The sequence below is a fragment of the Loxodonta africana genome, chromosome 25, assembly GCF_030014295.1.
Source record: "Loxodonta africana isolate mLoxAfr1 chromosome 25, mLoxAfr1.hap2, whole genome shotgun sequence".
Lineage (NCBI taxonomy): Eukaryota > Metazoa > Chordata > Mammalia > Proboscidea > Elephantidae > Loxodonta > Loxodonta africana.
In genome coordinates, this window is record NC_087366.1 from 62,681,231 (window position 1) to 62,703,676 (window position 22,446).

Sequence of the window (22,446 nt, forward strand, 5' to 3'; positions counted from 1 at the left end):
CTGTTTTTCACACACACACACACAAAAACAAAGAACAGGTGAAACTGTGCACTACACGTTAGTAAGCACATGTAAGTCCGTGCTTACCTTGCTTACTGGTTACCACACATACGAGTTTTTCCTGGCACTCGACAGACTGAAGAAAAAAAATCTCCAGTCTAGAACTTTCCATTTTGTCAACACATTTCAATATAACTCCGTTCAAGTGCCAGAATACAAAATCTTTGAGGTTTTTATTTGGCTCAGATCAACAACTGTATCTTGTTTGCCAGCCGGATTCTTTCCAGGTCCCTCCCCAGGATGGGCCCATGGTTTCCAGCCCTGGTTGAAATCCACGCCTCCAGTGGGTTTTCCTTTTTTATCCTTGCCTCCATGGTGACGATGTCTCCCGCTGGCAAGGACATACCCTGTGCATCTTAGCGCGCCAGCTGGTACACAACACCATCTTAGCTATTATTATAAGCATGGATTTGGGTCTCCAGGGGCTATAAGAAGGAGCCCTGGTGGCGCTGTGGTTAAGCTCTCAGCTGCTAAGCGAAAGGTCGAACCCACTAGCCGCTCCTCAGGGAAAGAAGTGGCAATCTCCTCCCGTAAAGATTTCAGCCTTCGGAACCCTATGGGGGCAGTTCTACCCTGTCCTGTAGAGTCCCTGTGAGTTGGAATTGACTCCGTGGAATGGGTTTGGGTTCAGGGACTATAAACTTGCCAAAGATAAGCACTTAGCAATTCTCAGATCCACCCCTTCCTATAAAAAAGCTAGACCAATCCATTTCAACAATATTTCTACTTAGTCATCTGAAACTTCACGTATAATCACTGGATTTTATGCTAATAAATTGTCACAAGGAATTCCACACTATTTTTACATTTTTGATTGAAGAAGAGAAGCTTAGCTGGATCCCCAGTGAACGGGTGGACTGGAAAGATAAGTTGTTTCCTGAACTTTCAAGACTTTTTTTTTTGGTATTATTTTCCTGCTAAATTGCATATTTCTGTCCTTCAGAGGAGTCTTGAAGAGCTCCAATTCTTTCTGTTCTATTGTGTTGGTGAGAACGCCTTTGTAATTGAAAAGGCGGCCGCTGAGGGTGGTAGGAAGGGGAGTCGGTGGAAGTTACACAAAGTGAAGCCTGTGGCTTTGTGACTGGATACAGCACTGGTGCTAATGAGGCCAAGGTCGCGGGTTCAAGCCCTGAAAAGACAGTCACTTCAGTCGATTCCCCTGCCTGCCAGAGGACTGCACCCCTAAACTACTGCAGATTTTCTGGAAAGCCAAAGATGTGAGGGTGAGGGATGTGGGTGGGAAAGGCTGACAATGCAAGTCCCTGGAGAGGGAAGGAGCCCCCAGAATACCTACCTCCTCTGGTGCCACAGCAGGCCCCACCTCAGCAGGAGGGGGCTGGCGCAGGGCAGCCCCCCTGACTACTGCTACAGAAAACCACCACAGGGCACCAGGCTGACCGGGGAAGGAAGGGCTCCAGTTCTGAATCAGGTGAATACAGTCACAGAGTCCTGCTCTAGGCCTTGTCTAGGTCCCTGGTGATGACCAGGACCTAAACACACATTCAAAGTGATGTAGCAAAGCCCAGGAGAGGGGCTGGCTGTGAGAGGGGAGCGGGCAGTGGGAATGGGGAACCAGGGATGGAGGAGAAAGGTTTGAAAATAAGCTTGGCCTTGCACAAACCAGATGAAAGCACACCTTGAATTGAGAGGTATGATTCCCTTACTCTGCGTCTGAGGGCCAAAGCGGGTGTGTGGGAGGGAATGATTTTGGTCATTAACGACTCCACGAATAAAAAGGCTGTTTAAGATTATTGATTGCCTCCTTGGAAGTCAGAAATAAAGTGTGTAAAACTGTGAACATTTCATATGTTCTTTATATTGACAGGAAAATGAATATTAACCTAAACCCAAAGAGGTTAAGTCAAAGACACGGAACTACAGAAGAAATTTTCTTTGCAAGTCTCTCGCTGTATCAAATTCCCAAACAGACAACCTTCCTTTCTTATGTTCTCACCAATTCTCAGATCTCTGGAAGATCAGGTGGCTGCCAAAATATAGCATGGAGTCCTGGCTCTTTTCAGAGAAATTTAAGGATTGCTAAGGATTTTTAAAGAACTATCAGCTGCCTCAAATGCATGCAAAAGCTGGACAATGATAAAGGAAGACTGAAAAAGAACTGACACCTTTGAATTATGGTGTTGGCAAAGAATATTGAATATTCCATGGACTGCCGGAAGAATGAACAAACCTGTCTTGGAAGAAGTGAGGATGGTGAGACTCAGTCTCGCTTTCTTTGGACTTGTTATCAGGAGGGACCAGTCCCTGAAAAAGGACATCATGCTTGGTAAAGTAGAGGGTCAGAGAAGAAGAGGGAGACCCTCAATGGGATGGACTCACACAGCGGCTGTAACAATGGGCTCAAACATAGCAGTGACTCTGAGGATGGCACACGACTGGGCAGCGTTTCCTTCAGTTGTATATGGGGCTGCTATGGGTCAGAACCAACACGATGGCACCCAAAAACAACAACCACATCTGACAAATAGTGTGCAACCTGCTCGTCCTACGGGAAGGAATACCGCCCAGAAGACTAGGGTGGCTACACCATACATTCCACGTCCAGACCTCATCAACTTAACTTTTGCAGAGAAGTTCTTTGGAACAGATACGTTTAAGAAAAAGGGAAGAGGGTGTACTGTGATGTTGCCCTACCAGACACGGAAACAAACTCCTTACATGTAGGTATAAAGACTGAGATGATGAAGTCTGGTTTAGTTCTAGCATGATATTTAAAAATATTCCAAATCTGCAGAACGTCCAAAGCCTCATGTTCTTTTTATATTTTATTATAAAATAATTGGTACATACAAAAGCATATCAAATTTACATATATTTAATAAATAGCCTATGTAAATCCTGAAGCATGGTAACAAAACCAACAACTCTGAACCCACCATTCAGTGTAATACATAGACCCAAGGCAGGTGAATCAAATCATTAAACTTCTGGAAATGATGCATTAAACCCACTGCCATCGAGGCGATTCCGACTCACAGCGACCCGGCAGAACACGGTAGAACTGCCCACAGGGCTTCCAAGGCTGCAAATCTCTACAGATGCAGACTGCCACATCTTTCTCCCCCGGGGTGTCCAGTGGCTGGTGGCTTCGAGCTTTCAGTTAGCAGCCCTGTGCCACCAGGGCTCCTTAACAATACTTTGTTGGATTATCTGCTTGGGAAGGTGAGAAAAAAAGTGTTGATAAAAATTACATTCTCCGGAGGAGAAGTCAGAGCTGGATGAAGTCCCTGGTCTCCAGGTGTTACGGACTGAATTGTGCCCCCCATATATATGTGTTGTAAATCCTACCCCACACATGGGGTCTCCGTCAGTGGGAACTGCCTGAAAGCAAGTTTTGTTTTTTTTTTTTAGATGCTTTTTTTTTTTAACCAAAGGGTCGGCAGTCCGAATCCACCAGCTGGTCCTTGGGAACCCTATGGGGCAGTTATACTCTGTCCCTATGAGTGGGAATCTACTCCATGGCAATGGGTGTACCTATGGATGTAATTCTATTTGGGAATAGGGTTTTCTTTGGTATGTTAATGAGGCCTTATCAGTATAGGGTGTGTCTTAAATAAACCTAACCACTTTTGAGATGTAAAAAGAGCTGATTAGGCACTGAAACAAGCAGGGGAAAAGGTGGATGTCACCTGGAGATCACCAAGGGAAGGAAGGGTGCTGGGGCTAGAGAAGCTGAGACAAGGATTTTCCCCAGAGCTGAAAGAAAGCCTTCTCCTAGAGCCAGTGCCCTGAATTTGGACTTCTAGCCTCCTAAACTATGAGGAAATAAGTACCTGTTCTTTAAAGCCAACCACTTACAGTAAGACAGACACCAGGGAAAACCACACAGTAGGCTCCGCCATAAAGGGCCACAGAAAGGAAGATTATATTTGGAACAGGAATACCTGGCTAAGTCCTCTAAGGGCACAGAGCCTGGCCCTAAGGAGGCACTCCATAAATAACCAAAAACAAAAAAGGAAACTCGTGGAAACCACTCAAGCTCCCCACACCGCTTCTTCCGATGTAAGATGGGCTGAAGCCCTATCTGCACCACTCAGCCCAGGGAGGATCAAAAGAGCATGTACCTGGAAATGCTTTATGAGCTGCCAAGAGCAGTAGGATTTAAAGGAATGTGACTTTCTGTGGGATCCTCAGATTTTTTTGAGAGGATTTTGTGGCATTGCTTTAGGGAGGGAAAGGTGTTAAAGGGGTTTTAACTCAGCAGGGTTTGAATTTCACCTCGGGATAGTCTGCCTCTGTGCTGCCTCTTTCATCTGAAATCCTCTCCAAACGTGCAGCTCAGTCACTTAACCCCTGGAAGCTGCCACAGAAATTACATTTCCCGCATATGAAGAATCTGCGTGCTCCGGCGCCCAGCACACGTGAAGTCTTCAGGGACAGCTCCTCGCCACAGCTCCAAGAAGCGTCCCGCAGCTGAAGAGCAGAGAGGAGCCCCCAGATCCTTGTTGTTGTTGTTAGGTGCTGTGGAGTCGGTTCCGACTCATAGCGACCCTACGCACAACAGAACGAAACACTGCCCGGTCCTGCGCCATCCTTACAATGGTTGTTATGCTTGAGCTCATTGTTGCAGTGGAAAATCCTGTTTTCCTCCATTCCTCTTCTCAAATATTTGCATAATCTCAGGGTTAAGAGAGCACTGAAGTATCTAAACACTTTGGAGCTAGAAAAGCCCCTTTTTCTAGATGTTTTATCTGTGTAGGTTCATTGTATCCTTTCCATTAGGTTTTGAGAAATACTGAAAACAGGTCACAGATTCCCATCACTATTCTGGGGGACTGAAGTTTGGAAACCACCGGATTTAGTGGCTCAGGGAGCCATCTGAGTGATGACTACACCGCACAGTAATTCCCTCCATTTCCTCCCCAGCAGCCCCTCTCCCACTGCCACCACCACAAAAATGTCCCCAAAGTACAATATCTTACCAAATGATGCAATTAAGTCAAACCTTTAGCAAGCAGAGCTCATCAAACGTGTACGAGTGAAAACCTCAGCTGATTGTGACAGCCTACTACCTGCTAGGAAACCCTGGTGGCGTGATGGATAAGTGCTATGGGTGCTAACCAAGAAGGTCGGCAGTTCGAATCCACCAGGCACTCCTTGGAAACTCTGTGAGGCAGTTTTACCCAGTCCTACAGTTTCACCCTGTCCCTATGAGCCAGAATGGACTCTACGGCAGCGGGTTCCGTTACCATGTGCTAGGCCTTGTGCTGACTTCCATGATCTCATTTAATTCTTACAACTTGGTAGCGGGAGATTGAACCCATAAAAACCCATTGCTCTCAAGTTGATTCCAACTCACAGTGACCCTACAGGACAGAGCAGAACTGACCCATAGAGTTTCCAAGGAGCGCCTGATGGATTTGAACTGCGGGCCTTTTGGTTAGCAGGTGTAGCGCTTAACCACTATGCCACCAGGGTTTCCAACAGGGGATCAGTGTGCACGTTTTTCAGAGACTAAGCAATTTGTATAAAGGGATACCATGAGGAAAGGATGAAGCCAGAATTCAAAGTCTATGCTTTACTGTCTATATAAATAAATAAACCGGAAATACTGACATGTTGAAAGTGACAATATTGCACTGCTGTGGGGGAAAGGATTTACTTTTATCCTATGTGGTATGGCCTTTGTCATTGGCTCTGGAGAAACAACTCTTAGAGTACTGAGGTGCCTGGTCTGGGACTTGCAGGCCACACCTGAGAATTTGTGCTGGGGAGTGGTGGCTAGCTAGACCAGAAAAGCCTCACCTGGGAGGAATGATTCGGCTTATCATGCAGGCCTGGCCATTAAAAGCCCCTGGGGACACTAAGGCCCAGAGGTTTCCTAGTCCATGAAGGGTGGGTGCCCTAAGACGCAGCAGCTCCACACTGGGAACCTTCCCAGACCTCGCCGGGACGTCTCTCCCTGTGATGACACTGATTTATATCCTTTTAATAGAACAAAAGATGAGTGGTGCAGTGGTTAAGCACTCAGCTGCTAACCGGAAGGTCGGCAGTTCAAACCCACCAGCCACTCCAAGGCAGTCCGCTTCCGTAAAGACTACAGCCTTGGACACCAAGTGGGGGCAGTTCTACTCTGTCCTACAGGGTCGATATGAATCAGAATTGACTGGACAGCAGTGGGTACTACAACAAAACCAGTAGTTTAGTATCTTCTCTGAGTCCTGTCAGTTGCTCCAGCGAATTAATGAGCTCGAGGATGGTGTCCTCTTAACTTGTAAGGTCTGACCTAAGTGGATGGCTAGGGACAGGGACAGACAGTGTACGTGTTGTGTGGGCAGCTGGTGTCAGGAATGATGGGGAAGGGGGAAAGTGGGGATATATCTGGGAAGTGGCTTTAGCTTGACTCTCATCCACGAAGCTATCGATGTAACTACCTAACAAAGGTATAGCTGAATTTGCATTTTTTAAAGTAACTGTAAAGGAAATCTGTTGTCTGTGTTTTAATCTTACTACCCATTTTATATAAATGCCTCTAAAAAGAAGGGGAGCCCCCCATTACAGCATCTGTCCACTCTTTATTCAGAGAACATGATAATTTGAGAACGCCTGAAGCTATTCTCCCCTTAGACACTACAATCCTCAGAGAACATTCTCAGAACAGCCAGAATCCCAGCAGCCCCAGGGAAAATGTCCCTTCCTGACACACAGCTGCAGCTGACCAGGGCCAGGCGGCTCTCAGAGAACTTCAAGAAGGCAGCATCAGGGTTTTATGGCCCTTAACACTGAACAAGATCGACTAAGGATAACCAGGTATATAAACAATTTGAATGAATACCGCTACAGGATAAATCTGGAGGACGTTAGTTAGAAAGTCTTTATAACTGCTGAAATAAAATAGGACATCTTAATTATAGTGTTCTGCTCTTGCAAACATTTTAATTTTTAAAACAACCACTGAGTGAGCCAGGCATGCTACAATTTCACTGACACTGGGCTCCAACAGTCCTATTGTAAGGAGCTAAGTGGGTCTTCCTACTTTTCCCCCATACCAAGGGGGGGAAAAAAAAAGACAACATGCTCGCCCTTACATGACCCATGAGCCCAGAGAATAAAGGTCAAGAAGGAGACATCTGCCCACCTGAGGAGCTACACACACAATGAAAATTCAGATGGAACACCTGCTTACAGTAGACTTCTCCTTTTCTGTGATAAATAATATCAAGTATTAAATATGTTTAACACCAAATTTAAAATATAATGTATCTTTAAAAAAAAACTGCCATAAAAAATTGACCAACAGACGGGGGGAGGGAGGGAGGGTGGGAGAGGGTTTTTTACTGATTAATTAGTAGATAAGAACTGCTTTAGGTGAAGGGAAGGACAATACTCAATACATGGAAGGTCAGCTCAACTGGACTGGACCAAAAGCAAAAAAGTTTCCGGGATAAACTGAATGCTTCAAAGGTCAGCGGAGCAAGGGCGGGGGTTTTTGGGACCATGGTTTAAGGGGACTTCTAAGTCAATTGGCAAAATAATTCTATTATGAAAACATTCTGCATCCCACTTTGAAATGTGGCGTCTGGGGTCTTAAATGCTAACAAGCGGCCATCTAAGATGCATCAATTGGTCTCAACCCACCTGGAGCAAAGGAGAATGAAGAACACCAAGGTCACATGACAACGAAGAGCCTAAGAGACAGAAAGGGCCACATGAACCAGAGACCTACATCATCCTGACACCAGAAGAACTAGTTGGTGCCCGGCCACAACCGATGACTGCCCTCACAGGGAGCACAACAGAGAACCCCTGAGGGAGCAGGAGATCAGTGGGATGCAGACCCCAAATTCTCATAAAAAGACCATACTTAATGGTCTGACTGAGACTAGAGGAATCCTGGCGGTCATGGTCCCCAAACCTTCTGTTGGCCCAGGACAGGAACCATCCCCGAAGACAACTCATCAGACATGAAAGAGACTGGACAGTGGGTAGGAGAGAGATGCTGATGAAGAGTGAGCTAATTATATCAGGTGGACACTTGAGACTGTGTTGGCATCTCCTGTCTGGAGAGGGGATGGGAGGATAAAGAGAGTTGGAAGCAGGCAAAATTGTCACGAAAGGAGAGACTGGAAGGGCTGACTCATTAGGGATAGAGCAAGTGGGAGTACGGAGTAAGGTGTATATACACTTATATGTGACAGTCTGACTTGATTTGTAAACGTTCACTTGAAGCTCAATAAAAAAAAAAAAAAGACAGCTTAGGCAAATACACATATTGGAAGATAGACACTCTGTGAGGACCATCTATAAGCCAAGGAACTCCAAGAAACCAAGGAATGCCCAGGGCTACCAATAAAGGCGGCATCAACACTGCCTAGATCCTGATTTGGACTTCTAGCCTCCAGACCTGAGAGAAAATAAATCTCTGTACTTTAAAGATCCCCACTGTTGTTGTTCTATTACAATAAAAAAAGAAAAAAAAATTGACCAACAGCCTCCCAAAACTGTATGCATATGCATGGATTACGTATGTGTAAGTGTGCATATATACATATATATACATACACACATATAAAAACCCATTGCCAGCGAGTCGATTCCGACTCATAGTGACCCTATAGGACAGAGCAGAACTGCCCATAGAGTTTCTAAGAAGCAACTGGTAGATTTGAACTGCCGTCCCTTTGGTTAGCAGCCACAGCACTTAACCACTATGACACCAGGGTTTCCATATACACATATACACACAGAAATATATGTAGTTCTACTCTGTTCTATAGGGTCACTATGAGTTGGAATTGACTCGACGGCACTGGGTTTTTTTTTTTTTTGTTTGTTTTAATAGAGACAGCATCCAACTGTAGACATTTATATTTTTAGGAGCTGCCCTCTGGCAGATGGGCTGTCCTCTGACAGAAGGGGCAGGATACATGTCTTCCCAAGGGCCATCCACTGAACTGAGAAACTGTGGTACAAACTGAAAACTCCCAGAAACAAGACTTTGTCTGGATTGCCTTGACGAGAAGAATCCCATTCTGTTGCGACCTGAGAAAGTTCTTGTTAATTTCCAATTTACAGAACTTGTTTACTCCTGAAGTTTTTGTTTTTTTCCCTTTGAATTAAGTTAATCCTGATATAATTAATCTAACATGGGAAAACCCCTGGTGATTCCTTTATGTCAGGCAATCATGTTTCCATTACACTTTTAGCACAAGGAAGAAGGAAGGGTAGGTGGTCCTTTATTTGGGGAGGGGTGTGCAGGAGGTAGTGGCTTTTGGCCTGCATGATCAACGTCTGCAGAATTGTGCTCCTACGCCTTGGAGGCACCGTGGAGGCATTCCCCTGTTGCACAGCTGCGTGGAGCTGGCCTGTCCTTGGTGGCACACAGAGAGTTGACAATGGATAAGGTGCTGCTAACACTAACACTACAGACCAATCCAACCACTAGTTCTAACTAATAAGTTTAACAGAAATCATAGAGTGTGGTACAAGGATACTTCCAATTCCATGGGTATTATAGGTATTATTTCTAGAGTATTTTAGCTGATTTCAAACGTGGAGAGGGAGGAAACAAGCTGTGGGTAATGACAAAAGCTCATCTAGGCCAAACTGGGGTGGGTGGGTACCGTAGCACCACCTCACTGCATGTGGCAGCCTGGTAGGGGCCTAACAGTTAGTGATACTAACAAATGCCCACCAGGAAAAGGAAGGAAGAAAGGAAAAGAGCAAACTTTGTTACCTATGGCAGCATAACTGAGACTGAATGATTTGTGGAGTTGCATCTCACTGTCCGTTAATGTTCTAAGGTAGGGGGTGTGTAGTAGATACTGTTAGGAGACTCACAGCTAAAGAGAAGAATCGCTCAGTTCCTCTTTTCCCCCTCTGAACCCAGAGGGATTTGATCTTTAATTCACTGGAGGAGTGGATGCACAACTATTATCTGAACACCTACTAGTGCCTAGCATTCACACCGGACCTCACAAGATGGCCCAGGAATCACCAGGATCCCGACGGAGGCTCCTTCTGGGCTAGGAGGACCCTGCTTTGCTCCCGCCACTGCAGACGCCCACACTGCTGCAGACTCTGAGCCACAGCAAGGCTCAGAAGATCAAGGGACCAGTCACTGCAGCCTTTGTAACTTTGGGAAAACCCAACGCTCACTTCACTCAAATGTCGCAAAGTGGTGCCATGACCCTTTAGCTCTTGGCTTACCAATTCAAAGAGCCACATCACATACAGCCCTGTATCTGCCCACTGCATGAGTCTGTGTCTAGTTCCTTTCCAGGTCTCCCAAGTGGAAGACAGTTCTGGCAGGGAGTCTGGGCAAGATCACTATAATATTTAGCCTTTGTCCCCTTTCCTACATCTTATTGTAGAATAAGACATAGAGGTCTCTGAGATGGAATACATCGGTATATGTTGCACTTGAGGACTGTACCTAACAGATACCTACCTGCAAGGCCTGCAGGTCTGCTTAGTCTAGCTCAGGAATCTCCATTTCCAAGATGAAGAAACTGAGGTTCAAAGGGCCTTGAAGCAAGGCCCCTTTCTCCAAGATCAGTGGAAACCATGTCTCCTCATTAGTCAATTTACTGAGCACCTGGCTAGGTGGCAAACGGGGGAACAGAACGGGAGTCGGTTTCTTCCCCTTAACTACAGTGTAAATTTACACAATCACACTTCTCTGGGCTTCAGTTTTCACATCCGTAAAATGGAGGGAGATGAGGTTTAAAGGGTGAGCTCTAATGTGCCTTCCAGCTCTGCAACTCCTAAGGCTGCGGCTGCAGTCGCATGTGCGTGGCTGTAAACACACATGTCGTAGGCTACCACTGGACAGTCTCTAACCACAGATCTGCAGCGACCGTGTCTTCCTGCCCCAACCCAGGGCCGCCTCGGGAGTCCAGGGGGCATGGGCGGTGCAGGGCAGACCGCAGCGCAGGCGGTCTCAGTCGGCGGAGACAAACCGGCTCTGCCCCTCCGGCCCCGCTGCCCAGGACCCTCCCCGCGTGCGCAGCTCTGACAGCGCCGGGCGGCGGCCACGTGGCGGCTCCCTGCTGCAGCACGTGGCTCCGCGCGCGGGGTGAAGCGCGGCCGCAGGCTCTAGGACCCCGCGCACGGTGGGCACGTGGCAGCTCTCTGCTGAGGCACGTGGCACCGGCCGGCGCGTAGTGAGCGTGGCCGTCGGCGCTAGGACCCCGCGCGCCGCGGGGACGTGGCTGCCCTCGGCCGAGGCACGTGGCACCGCCCCGCGCGGGGTGAAGCGCCGGGCGCCGCGCCCTTCCTGCCCCCAGCCGCCGGCGCTAGGACCCCGCGTGCGCACTTGCTCCCGCCGCGGCCCAGCCCCGCGCTGCGTCCCCGGCTGCTGGCCGCCCGCGCCCCCCGGCCCCCGGCTCCCGGCCGCCCGCGCCCCCCGGCCCCCGGCTGCCGGCCGCCCGCGCCCCCCGGCCCCCCGGCTCCCGCGCCCCCCGGTCCCCCGGCTCCCGCGCCCCCCGGCTCCCGCGCCCCCCCGGCTCCCGCGCCCCCCCCGGCTCCCGCGCACCCCGGCTCCCGCGCCCCCCGGCCCCCCGGCTCCCGCGCCCCCCGGCCCCCCGGCTCCCGCGCCCCCCGGCCCCCCGGCTCCCGCGCCCCCCGGCCCCCCGGCTCCCGCGCCCCCCGGCCCCCCGGCTCCCGCGCCCCCCGGCCCCCCGGCTCCCGCGCCCCCCGGCCCCCCGGCTCCCGCGCCCCCCGGCTCCCGCGCCCCACCCCCGGCTCCCGCGCCCCCTGGCGCCCCCCGGCCCCCGCCCCCCCCGGCCCCCTACCTGGCGAAGCAGTGCTCGCAGTGGTTGCCCCGCTCCTGGGCCGTGAGCACGCAGGCGTAGGCCGGGCAGGAGAAGAGCAAGTCCCCCACCTGGAAGGGCCGCAGGGCCCGCAGCCCCCGACCCTTGCCCGGGCTGCAGAAGCGCTCCAGGCCGCCCTCGCCGTCGGCCCACATGGTGGCGGCCCGGCGCCCGCGAGCTGCTGGCGGAGACGCGTCACCGGCGGCGGGGCGGGTGGGACGCCGTTCGCGGACGCGGCTGCCCGCTCCCCCCGGAAGGGACGCGGCCCCGCCCGGTCCTCGCGCGCCCCGGGGAGAGAGAGGGCGCAGACCCGGCGCCTCCCGGGCCGTTTCCGGTGCGGCGGCCCCGGGGACTGCAGGCCCGCGGCTCTCGGAGGCAGGGCGCCAGGAGGCTGCACCCCGCCGTGCCTCCGCGGAGCCGGCAGGACGCGGGTCGTCCCCGGTGGGCGGGCCGGGGTCGCCCAGAAGGGCAGGTACCCAAGGTGGTCCCCGGACAACCCGGAGGGCAAGCCCGAGGTGAAGGGAGCGGGGCGAGGGCGTCTGTCGGCCCCGCGGTCCCTGCCAGAACCCCTGGGAGTGCTTGGGCGATACCGAGGAGGAACCGGGGAAAGGCAGCAACAGAGGAGACTTGGCTGCGCTGAGTTAGTGGGTGCTCAGTCCCCCGGGATGTGCTGGGGAGCCTTTCAACCTTCGGTGTCCGCGTGCTTTGCCCTCTGCCCCTCAGAGGGAGTGAGTTACGTGCACAGAAGTGGGGCGCACAGGTCACCCGAGTGCGCACTGCGTGGATGCTGCAGAGGGAGCGGGATACAGCCGTGTCTGTAGGGAACAACGGCTGGAGGCCAGTGGGACGCTGTGGCAGGACTCTGTGCTGGAACTGTCAATGGTTTCCGTCTGCTTGACCCCCTGCCCGTTTTAGAGGAGTCGTTTATACTGTGAGTCACTCAGGATTGAAGACATAACACACGTACTCCGTAGAGCAGAGCCTAGCAGGGAAATCATACACATACGAGCTATTTTTTTCTTTGTGTGAGAAGAAAGTCTGTGTTCCACATAGAATTGTGTGAAGACTGAAGTTGATGTGAACACAGCAAAGGCTCAAAGTTGCAGAGATAATTAAGCAGAAAATATTAATACTTCAAATTATGGTCTTAGCCATAGTTGAGGTCATAGTTTGACTAGTTTACCAAAGGCAAAGATGAATGTATGTAGTAAGACTAGTGGAATTTTTGACACTTCAATAAAATTCCAATATTCATGGCAAAATGAATAAGCTCCTAGCCGCCCTGCAGGGGAAGGGTGTTGTCGTAGATGCGTTTCACTTACACATTTCAAGAAGCACTGAGCACCCACTATATGCCAGTCAGTGGGATAGAAAGACAAGAGGTAGCCCTGAGTTCTTGCCCTGGAGAAGTTCTTAGCCTGATAATCACCATGGGCTACTGACTTTCATGGGCCAGACGTTGTGCTAAGTGCATTAAACACATCTCAATCTTGCAATGGCCTAATGAGTTAGCTGTTAGTATGGTGCCCAACTATGGTTCCAACGTTAGGAAACAGACTCAATAATTTCCAAGACCACACAGTATATTGCAGAATTTGCTGTCAAAGTCATTCTGGATTTAAGGCCATGCTCTTAACCAGAGCGTTACTGCAAACACAGTTCACTGGGTTAAGTGTAAGGTCCCTGGTTGGCACAAGTGGTTTGTGCTTGATTGGTAACCTAAAGGTTGGTGGTTTGAGCCCTCCCAGTGGCACTGCAGAAGAGAGACCTGGTGATGTGCTTCCATAAAGATTTCAGTCAAGAAAACCCTATGGAGCAGTTGTGCTCTGTTATACGTGAGGTCTCCATGAATTGGAATCAACTCAACAGTGGTTTTGGCTTTTTTGGTTTGGATTAAGTGCTAGTATAGTGGTCTGCACAAAATGTCCTATGGGGATACAAATACAAACTGTCAAGTTCTCAAGTGCTAAGGCAGCCAATCAGGGGTTAGAGAGAGTAATGTTTAAGTTAAGATCTAAAGGATGAATAGACCTTTATCATGAGGAAGGACAGGCATTCTAAGCAGAGGGAACAGCAGGTGCAAAGTTCCATTGGTAGGAAGAATGCTATATGAACAACTAAAACAGAGTAACTGAAACATGCATTGGAGGGGAAGTATCAGTCAAGATCATCTTAGAAGGTAAGTAGGCCAGATTGTGGGACTTTAAGCAATAGAGCCTGAAGGGTATTAGGTAAGTGTTTCTCCAGCCATGCTACCTAAGTTGCTGCTGACAATTGTGTCCAGTTATAGGTGGACATTGTATGTCAATGAAAGGATTTTCTGAAACCTTAGAACTTTCTGAATATGTCTCTACCCAGGCAAGTCTTGGATAAACTCTAGGGCCATAGAGTTTTGTTGGTTTCTTTTTTAAACAGCTTTATTGAGATATAATTTACATACCATACCATCCACCTATTTAAAGTGTACGATTCAGTGGTTTTAAGCATATTCACGGATATGTGCAGCCATCACCACGATCAATTTTGGAATGGACTGTAGTTTTTTAACATTCTGATTTCTGAGTGCTCTAGCCACCATGAAGGGACTGTGATATAGAAGTAAATAAACAATTATAATACAGTAAATGATATGCTTTCTCAAGGATTAGTTGTGCAAAGTAGCCTACTTGTTTACTTTTTTATTGCTGGTAATTTTTTTCTTTCCTTGGGAAATATTTCTGCAGCTCAGCAAAAATAATAACATGACTACCGAATTGTCTGTCTTTCCAGAGAAATGGTGGTTGGAACAGACATGCTCTTGTGGGTGAAGGAGATATGACTTGACAACACTGGAAAAGCAGCAGCCTTGTTGTAAAGAAAAATGCCTGGGCTGAACTCAAGTGGTTCAAGATGGGTAAATGGCCAGGGAAGGATAGCCATGAATTTAGGAGCTTAAGTTACCAAGAAAACTGTTTAAAATAAACACCCAAGGGATGGCAACACACCAGCCCAGGGCGGACCGGTGACAGCACTCTTAACGCAGCTCAAGCTTGTCAGCCTGCCACTCGGCCTTCTCACATTCCACGAACGTCCGCTTTCCAGCTGCTAGGGCCATCCGCCCTGTCCGCCCCTCTCCACTGTGACTTGGAAAGAATAGAGTTTGAAGGAAATTAATTACAAAGAAGTAATACAAGAACAGAGACCCCCTTTGCTAAATTTCTCTAAACTAGAAGTTGATCTAACTTGAGTAAAGTAACTTTCCAACCACAAATTGGAGCATGAAAGAAATCGCTGTGGCTCAGGGAAATAAAGCCTTAGCAAAGAAAGAGTACCAATAAATGTAGACAGTGGAGCTGTATACTGCCACACCCCTGCACGCATTTCATTTATTGGATAGAGGTCACAGGCTTGCTGTGTGTTGTTGTGTGTCCTCAAGTCAATACTGACTTCTAGCAGCAAATACAGGACAGAGTAGAACTGCCCTATAGGGTTTTCTTGGCTGTAATCTTGACAGAATCAGGCTGCAAGGTCTTTCTTTGTTGAAGCTGCTCCTTTCAGTTAGCAGCCCAGTACTTAACCATTGCACCACCAGGGTTCCTTTACACTGTGATAAACCAAAAACCAAACCTGTTACCATGAAGTTGATTTCGACTCATAATGACCTTATAGAACACAGTAGAACTGCCCATAGGATTTCCAAGGAGCAGCTGGTGGATTTGAACTGCCGACCTTTTAGTTAGCAGCTGAGCTCTTAGCCACTGTGCCACAAGGGCTCCATACACTGTGATAGACCCTAGGGAACAGTGAAGAGACCAACATATACACACAGATAATGATATAGTAGCTGAATCACGGCCCTCCAAGACATCAGGTCCTTATCCCTGGAACCTACAAAAGTTACCTTATGTAGGAAAACAATCTTGCATATATGAACAAGTTAATTACCTTGAGATGGGGAGATTATCCTGGATGCTGATTTTCAACTTCTGGCCTTTGGAACTGGGGTACAATGAATTTCCGTTGTTCTGAGTCATCAAGTTTGTAGTACTTGGTTGCAGCAGCCACGGGAAACAGATACAAATTGTAATTCAATAAACGTTTTAATAGGGGGCTGAACGAAGCGCAGTACAAAGACTTCTCAGGTCTGACATCTTAGCTCCTTTGGAAGAAAGAGTAGGAGTGCCAAGGGAAAAAACCTAATTCCGTTACAGGTTTTAAGAAACTGAAGGTGTAAATTTACTGGGGTAGGAAAGAACTTGACTATCCAGGGAACTACTTTTACTTTAATTAATAAACACTTCCCAGTGGCACAGTGGTTAAGAGCTACAGCAAGCTACCGCTGCTAACCAAAAGGTTGGCAATTTGAATCCACCAGCTGCTCCTTGGAAACCCTATGGGCAGTTCTACTCCGTCCTATATGGTTGCTATGAGTTGGAATCGACTCAATGGCAATGTTTTTTTTTTTTTTTTTCCCAACGTAGCGTATACTATGTACCAGGCGCATTGCTAAGCACTTTTCAAATATATTCTCATTTAACTCTCCTAACAACGTTTTGTTAAAAAAAAAAAAAAATTTTTTTTTTTTTTTTTAACAACGTTTTGCAGAGGAGGACACTAAATCACAGAAGTTAAGTAATTTGTCCCAGTGAATGGTGGGCTCAGGACTCAGAGCGAGGCAGCCTGACAGTGGGGTCCATACTCTGGGCCACTGCACAGTGCTGTCTCTGGCCAGCGCTAAGGCCCTGATTAAGCGCTCGGCTGCTAACTGAAAGGTCAGCGGTTTGAACTCACCAGCTGCTGCACAGGAGAAAGATGTGGCAGTCTGCTCCCGTGAACATTTACAGCCTTGGAAACCCAATGGGGCATTTCTGTTCTGTCCCGTAGGGTTGCTATGAGTTGGAATGGATTCAACAGCAATGATTGGGTAAAGCACCAGGTAAGGAGCCCTGGCAGCACAGTGGTTAAGCGCTCGGCTACTAACTGTAATGTTGGCTGTTTAAACCCACCCGGCGGCTCCAGGGAGAAAGACATGGCGATTGCTCCCATAAAGATTATGGCTTAGAAAACCCTTTTGGACAGTTCTGCTCCGTCACATGGCGTTGTTAGGACTTTGTCTTAGTTACCTAGCGCTGCTATAACAAATAGCACAAGTGGATGGCTTTAACGAACAGAAATTTATTTTCTCACAGTTTAAGAGGCTAGAAGTGCAAATTCAGGGTGTTGCCTCTAGGGGAAGGTCTCTTTGAGCTTCCCTCTTGGGCGATCTTCATGTGGCTTGGCCTCTCTCTCCCACCATCTCTGCTTCCTAGCTTGCTTGTTTAATGTCTTTTTTTTTTTAACTGAAAAGAGATTGACTTAAGATACAACCTACACTAATCCTGCCTCACTAGTTTAACAAAGACAACCCATTCCCAAATGGGATTATAACCGCAGGCGTAGAGGTTAGGAGGACACAACTCAATGCTATCAGAGGTGAGATCAGCTCTGTGGCACCTAACAACAACAAAGCCCCAGGTAGGGGATCTCAGGGTGAGACTGGACCCGCCAGTGTGGGCTGCAGGGTGAAGGCCGTGTGCATAGTTAGTTTGTACTGTACGGGCAGAATGGAACCAGAGAAGAATTTGACTGACATGCTCAGATTTTCGCTTTAGAAAGGATATTTTCACAGAAGATACATTAGCAGGGACTGAGAACAGAGTTAGAAATAAAGAATTGTAATGGATTAAATTGTGGCCCCCCAAAATATGTGTCAACTTGGTTAGGCCATGTGTGCTTATCCTCCATTTTGTGATTTGTTTTGTTTTGTTTTCCTGTATGTTATAAATTCTTATCTCTGCCTGTGGTTATAAAGATTACTCAGGTCACCTCCCTGATCCAAAAGGGAGTTTCCTTGGGGTGCCTGTTCCACATTTTATCTCTCAAGAGATAAAAAGGGAAGGGAAGCAAGCAGAGAGTTGGGAACCTCATACCACCAAGAAAGCAGCACTAAGAGCAGAGCTTGTCCTTTGGACCCAGGGTCCCGGTGCCTGAGAAGCTCCTCAACCAGGGGAGGATTGAGGACAAGGACCTTCTTCCAGAGCCAACAGAGAAAGGCTTCCCCTGGAGATGACGCCTTGAATTTTGGGCTTGTAACCTACCAGACTGTGAGAGAATAAATTTCCCTCTGTTAAAGCCATCCACTTGTGGTATTTCTGTTATGGCGGCACAGGATGACTAAGACAGGAGTCTAATAAGGAGCCCTGGTGGAGCAGTGGTTAAGTGCTCAGGTGCTAACTGAAAGGTCAGCTGTTCAAACACACCAACAACTCTGCAGGAGAAAGATGTGGCACTCTGCTTCAGTAAAGATGATAGCCTTGGAAACCCTGTGGGGCAGTTCAGCTCTGCCCACTAGGTCATCATGAGAGTTGAAATTGACAGCAGTGGGTTTGGTTTTAAATGTAATAAATGGTCCAGAGAGGAGATGTCACTGGCCTGAAGGGTGGAGACAGTGGTGAAGGTCAGGAGGAATAGATTTGACAGGAATAACTTTTAAATACCAGGACCTGGTGATTGGGTTGGGGAGGGGAGAATATGAGCCGTGGAAAGTATGTCCAGTGACAATGGGGTGTCCTATACCTAGTCCCTCAAGTTTTCTGCCTCCCCCCTCTCGGCCCTGCATCCCACAAACAAAACCCTGTTAATTCTTACTTCACTGGATTTCTTGTTTAATCCCTCTTCATTTCCATCCTTACGCCTCTCGACCCTTGTAGCTGTATGTCTGGATCATAGCAGGAGCCTCCTAAGAAGTGGGGGGGGGGGGGGTAATTTTTGTGATCTTAGCAACGACCATACACTGCCTGCCTGCATTTCCTTTTACCCCGTACCATTATCTCCTGTTCAGTCAGGACATTGGTTTGGAGAAGAAATGATTTTGCCGATTAGGAGGGAAAAGATGCTTGTGCTTCAAAAGCCTAGTGTTTTGGGTTGCAAAAGCCTAAAATCTAAGGGGACTCAGGGCTCCAGTCAGCAAATTCATGATGATGGTGTAGGAAGGAGGACTCCCCCTGCCCAGAAGGGATTCTCCAGGACTAGGCTAAGGGGCAGAGTTGGAGGAAAAGGCCGAGAGAAGTTGGGGTACTTCTGTAAGAAACGGCATGCACCTTAGTCTCCCCCCAGGTTGAACCCTGGAGGAGCTGGGTGACATAAGAGAAACCCCATAGGTTGGGGGAATTCAGAACAGAAACGACATGTGTCCTGTTCTCAAGTAGACCCCAGAATTCCCCTGCATCATAGAAGTGGCTGTGTGGGAGAAAGTCCTGGGACCTCTCAGAAATCTCTCGTGGGACGTAGGAGAGTGATTTCCCATGCAGCCAAGTTGTTGTTAACTGCTGCCAACTTGACCCCTGCCTCATGGCTATCCCCTGAACAACGGGATCAGACCATTGTGATCCATACGGTTTTTACTGGCTGATTTTTGGATGTAAGTTGCCAGGCCTTTCTTCCTAGTCTGTCTTATTCTGGAAGCACCTCTGAAACCTGTTCAGCATCATAGCAACACGCCTCTAGTGACAGACAGGTGGTGGCGGTACTTGAGGTGCATCTGCCAGGAAACAAACCTGGGTCTCCCACGTGGATGAGGATTCTGCCGCGGAATCGCCACTGTCCCATGCACCCAAAAAAAAAAAACTGGTGCCAAAGCGGGCCGTAAAATAGTGAGGCACCCAGGAGAGCCATTGTGGATGAGAACAAGGGACAACCCAGCAGACACCTGTGTGCACGATGACCAAGGACCTGACGTTCCCACCCATGACCACTCAGTGCCTTAGCACCCCACGTGCCCCCACGTCCGAGAGGCAAGCGCAGGGAACTGACGGATTATATCTTACCACCCAGGGAAAATGAGGGCTCCTGACTGAAATCGTTACGGTTCCTTGAACGCATGAGTTTGTAGATGAGCTTCATCTGTTGGGTCCCTTCCTGTGTCTTGGGCCTTTGTTACTAGCTGTCAAACACCTTGTCTTGAAGTAACTGCTTTAATAATGAGCCTCTCTGTTCAAGAATTTTCAGTTGCTCTTTGTTGTCTACTATCAGTGTCAAGCTTTTCTTTCTGACTTGAAAAACCTAACCTCTAATTGTTCTTTTTTTCAGCTTAAGTTCTATCTATTTCGAGAAGCCTTTGCCAGACATTTCTGCCCATAACAATTGCTACTTACTAAGTTAAGTCTCATGTGTACCATGCTAACATATATAAAGTGATGATTTAGGTATCGAAACTTGTGACAGCAGGAACTCAGCGGGACTGCCTTGATTTCCCGGGTCTCCCAAGTTTTCCACCTTTGATACGATGCAGTCGCCACTTTTCCATTGCTTGTTTTGGTGGAAAATATTTGAGCTTTCCTTCTCTGACAGGTTTCTGCCTTGTGTAGGTTCCAGCTTTTGCAGGTTTTGCCATACACACACACACACACACGTACACTTTCTCCTTCACCCATATTATCTTTTCCATTATAAACTGCTACATATAATCGATTATACTATATTACTATAGTCAATTATAATTATATAATAAATTATATTATAAATTACTGTATATCTGCATCTATATATTCCCACGTAAGTTAAAAAGTCTTTAAAGCATGATGCTGTATGTTTATTGGTAATCTTTTCAGTGGCTAGCTCAATACTTGTTAATGTGTTAGATTCTCAAACATTCTCTGAGTGACTGATGTACTGAAAGGTCTGATTAAATTTTGATGGATGGTGACACCTTGATTTTAAGAGTATGTTCCACTGGTAATGTTTATTAAACTTTATCAAAGAGTGAATAAGAACTTCCAGGTAGTGAATCTGTGAGGAGCTTACAGAGATGAGTGTCGCCCTGTGAGTCTAAAGTGAGTACCGTATTCTGTGCTATTTAGAGGGGGCTGTATTGGTGTTCCCAGGTTATGAAATCCTAAGTGTTGGCTTACAATGCCTACAGATTCAGATGGCCAAAGGCACCCATGTCAGGCTCTGTTGTCCAGCTGGCAAACAAAGATTGTGGACTCAGACAGAAATAAACCTTGGCTTCCAGGCTGAAGAGCAGCAGGAGCACCCCTAAATGTAGTTTACAGCCATAACACCAGCATCTCAGCCGCATTGCAGCATCTTTACTGGAGGCAGAACTACCCAAGGCGAGGAAACTATTTATATCAGTGGGAGGAGTAAGAAAGCCAGAGGAAAGTACTTAAATAACTATTTGAGGGTCAGGTTGATCAGCTTTTAAACTACCAGCCATGCTCTCTTGCATTTGGGGAGAGGGGGGAGCTTAAGGTGGCTTTGTCCTCACGATTCAGGCAATATAGTAGCTCTAATCAGGTAATAAAAATGGAATAAAAAGACAACAAGGACCAGGGAAAAGACCCTGCTACTGACATGTTTGGTCCTGATCTAGACGTGTGAACTTTTTATCTCTGGAGAGTCTCAGTACTCCCCCCCTTAAAAAATTACCGATTTTAATGAAGTTCACAGGTATCTCGTAGTTTTACCATGTTGAGAACTATGTTAAAGCTTTCTTATTTGGGGAAGACAGTGTCACCTAGTGGCTGGAAGAGGGGGACGGGGAACCGGGTACAGAGTTTGACTTTCTTGCCAAACAGAGGCTGCTGACCTTGACCAGCTTGCATGGAGCTGCATGTTCAGTGAAATTCCCGGATTTTGTGCACGTGAAGAAGGGTTCCACAAGAAGGAGAGAGACGAGAGGTGTTATTTAAAGCCTTCAAGCCTAATTCTATCTGCTTTACGAGTTTAATCTTGACATTGCCATTGAGTCAATTCTGACTCATAGCGACTGGATGGGATGGGGTAGAACTGCCCCATAGGATTTTCAAGGATGTGATCTTTATGGAGGAGCCCTGGTGGCGCAGTGGTTAAGCACTCAGCTGCTAACCAAAAGATCGATGGTTTGAACCCACCAGCTGCTCTGCCTCTCTGGGAGAAAGATGTGGCAGTCTGCTTCCATAAAGATTACAGCCTTGGAAACCCTATGGGGCAGCTCTGCTCTGTCCTATAGGGTCGCTATGAGTCGGAATCAACTTGAATGCAATGTTATTTACTTTCTTTTGAGGGGGGTAATCTTTACAGAAGCAAACTATCACATCTTTCTCCCACAGAGAGGCTGGTAGGGAGTTCGAACCGCCAACCTTTCGGTTAGCAGCCAAGCGCTTAACCATTGAGCAATCAGGTCTCCTTAGACACAAGGTAGGCACTCAGTAAATTCTTGTTGGGTGAATGGACAATGTAAGGAAGAAGGTGTTAAGCAATGTAAGAATTGCAAAAAAAAGTAAAATTGATAATAGGAGGGAGAGGTTACCTTCCGGCTTCTTTGACATTGTTTATGTAAATGACGGGTAGTTAAGCTGACAGTGATCCTAGAGTAGCTAAAGCAAATGGAAGAGATGATGAAAAAAGTGTGACAGAAGATTTTAAAGTGCGGTCAAGAACACAAAGCAAAGTATTATCATGAAACATGCAAAGACCTGGAGTTAGAAAACCAAAAGGGAAGAATACACTCAGCATTTCTCAAGCGAAGAGAACTGAAGAATAAATTGAAGCCTCAACTGTAGTACTGAAGAACTCTGTGGGCAAAATATTGAACGATGCAGGAAGCATCAAAAGC

General features: G+C 47.7%; 1 protein-coding gene across 1 annotated transcript in view; it reads right to left on the reverse strand.

Annotated features, from left to right (window-relative positions):
* SMYD2 (SET and MYND domain containing 2) overlaps positions 1 to 12,004 on the reverse strand; it is a 63,068-nt gene extending 51,064 nt beyond the window's left edge. The window contains exon 1 of the mRNA XM_064276913.1: positions 11,814 to 12,004. Within this exon, the coding sequence (XP_064132983.1) occupies positions 11,814 to 11,986 (173 nt within the window). The 5' untranslated portion in view covers positions 11,987 to 12,004. The remainder of the gene's footprint in view (positions 1 to 11,813) is intronic.
* Positions 12,005 to 22,446: the final 10,442 nt, after the last annotated feature.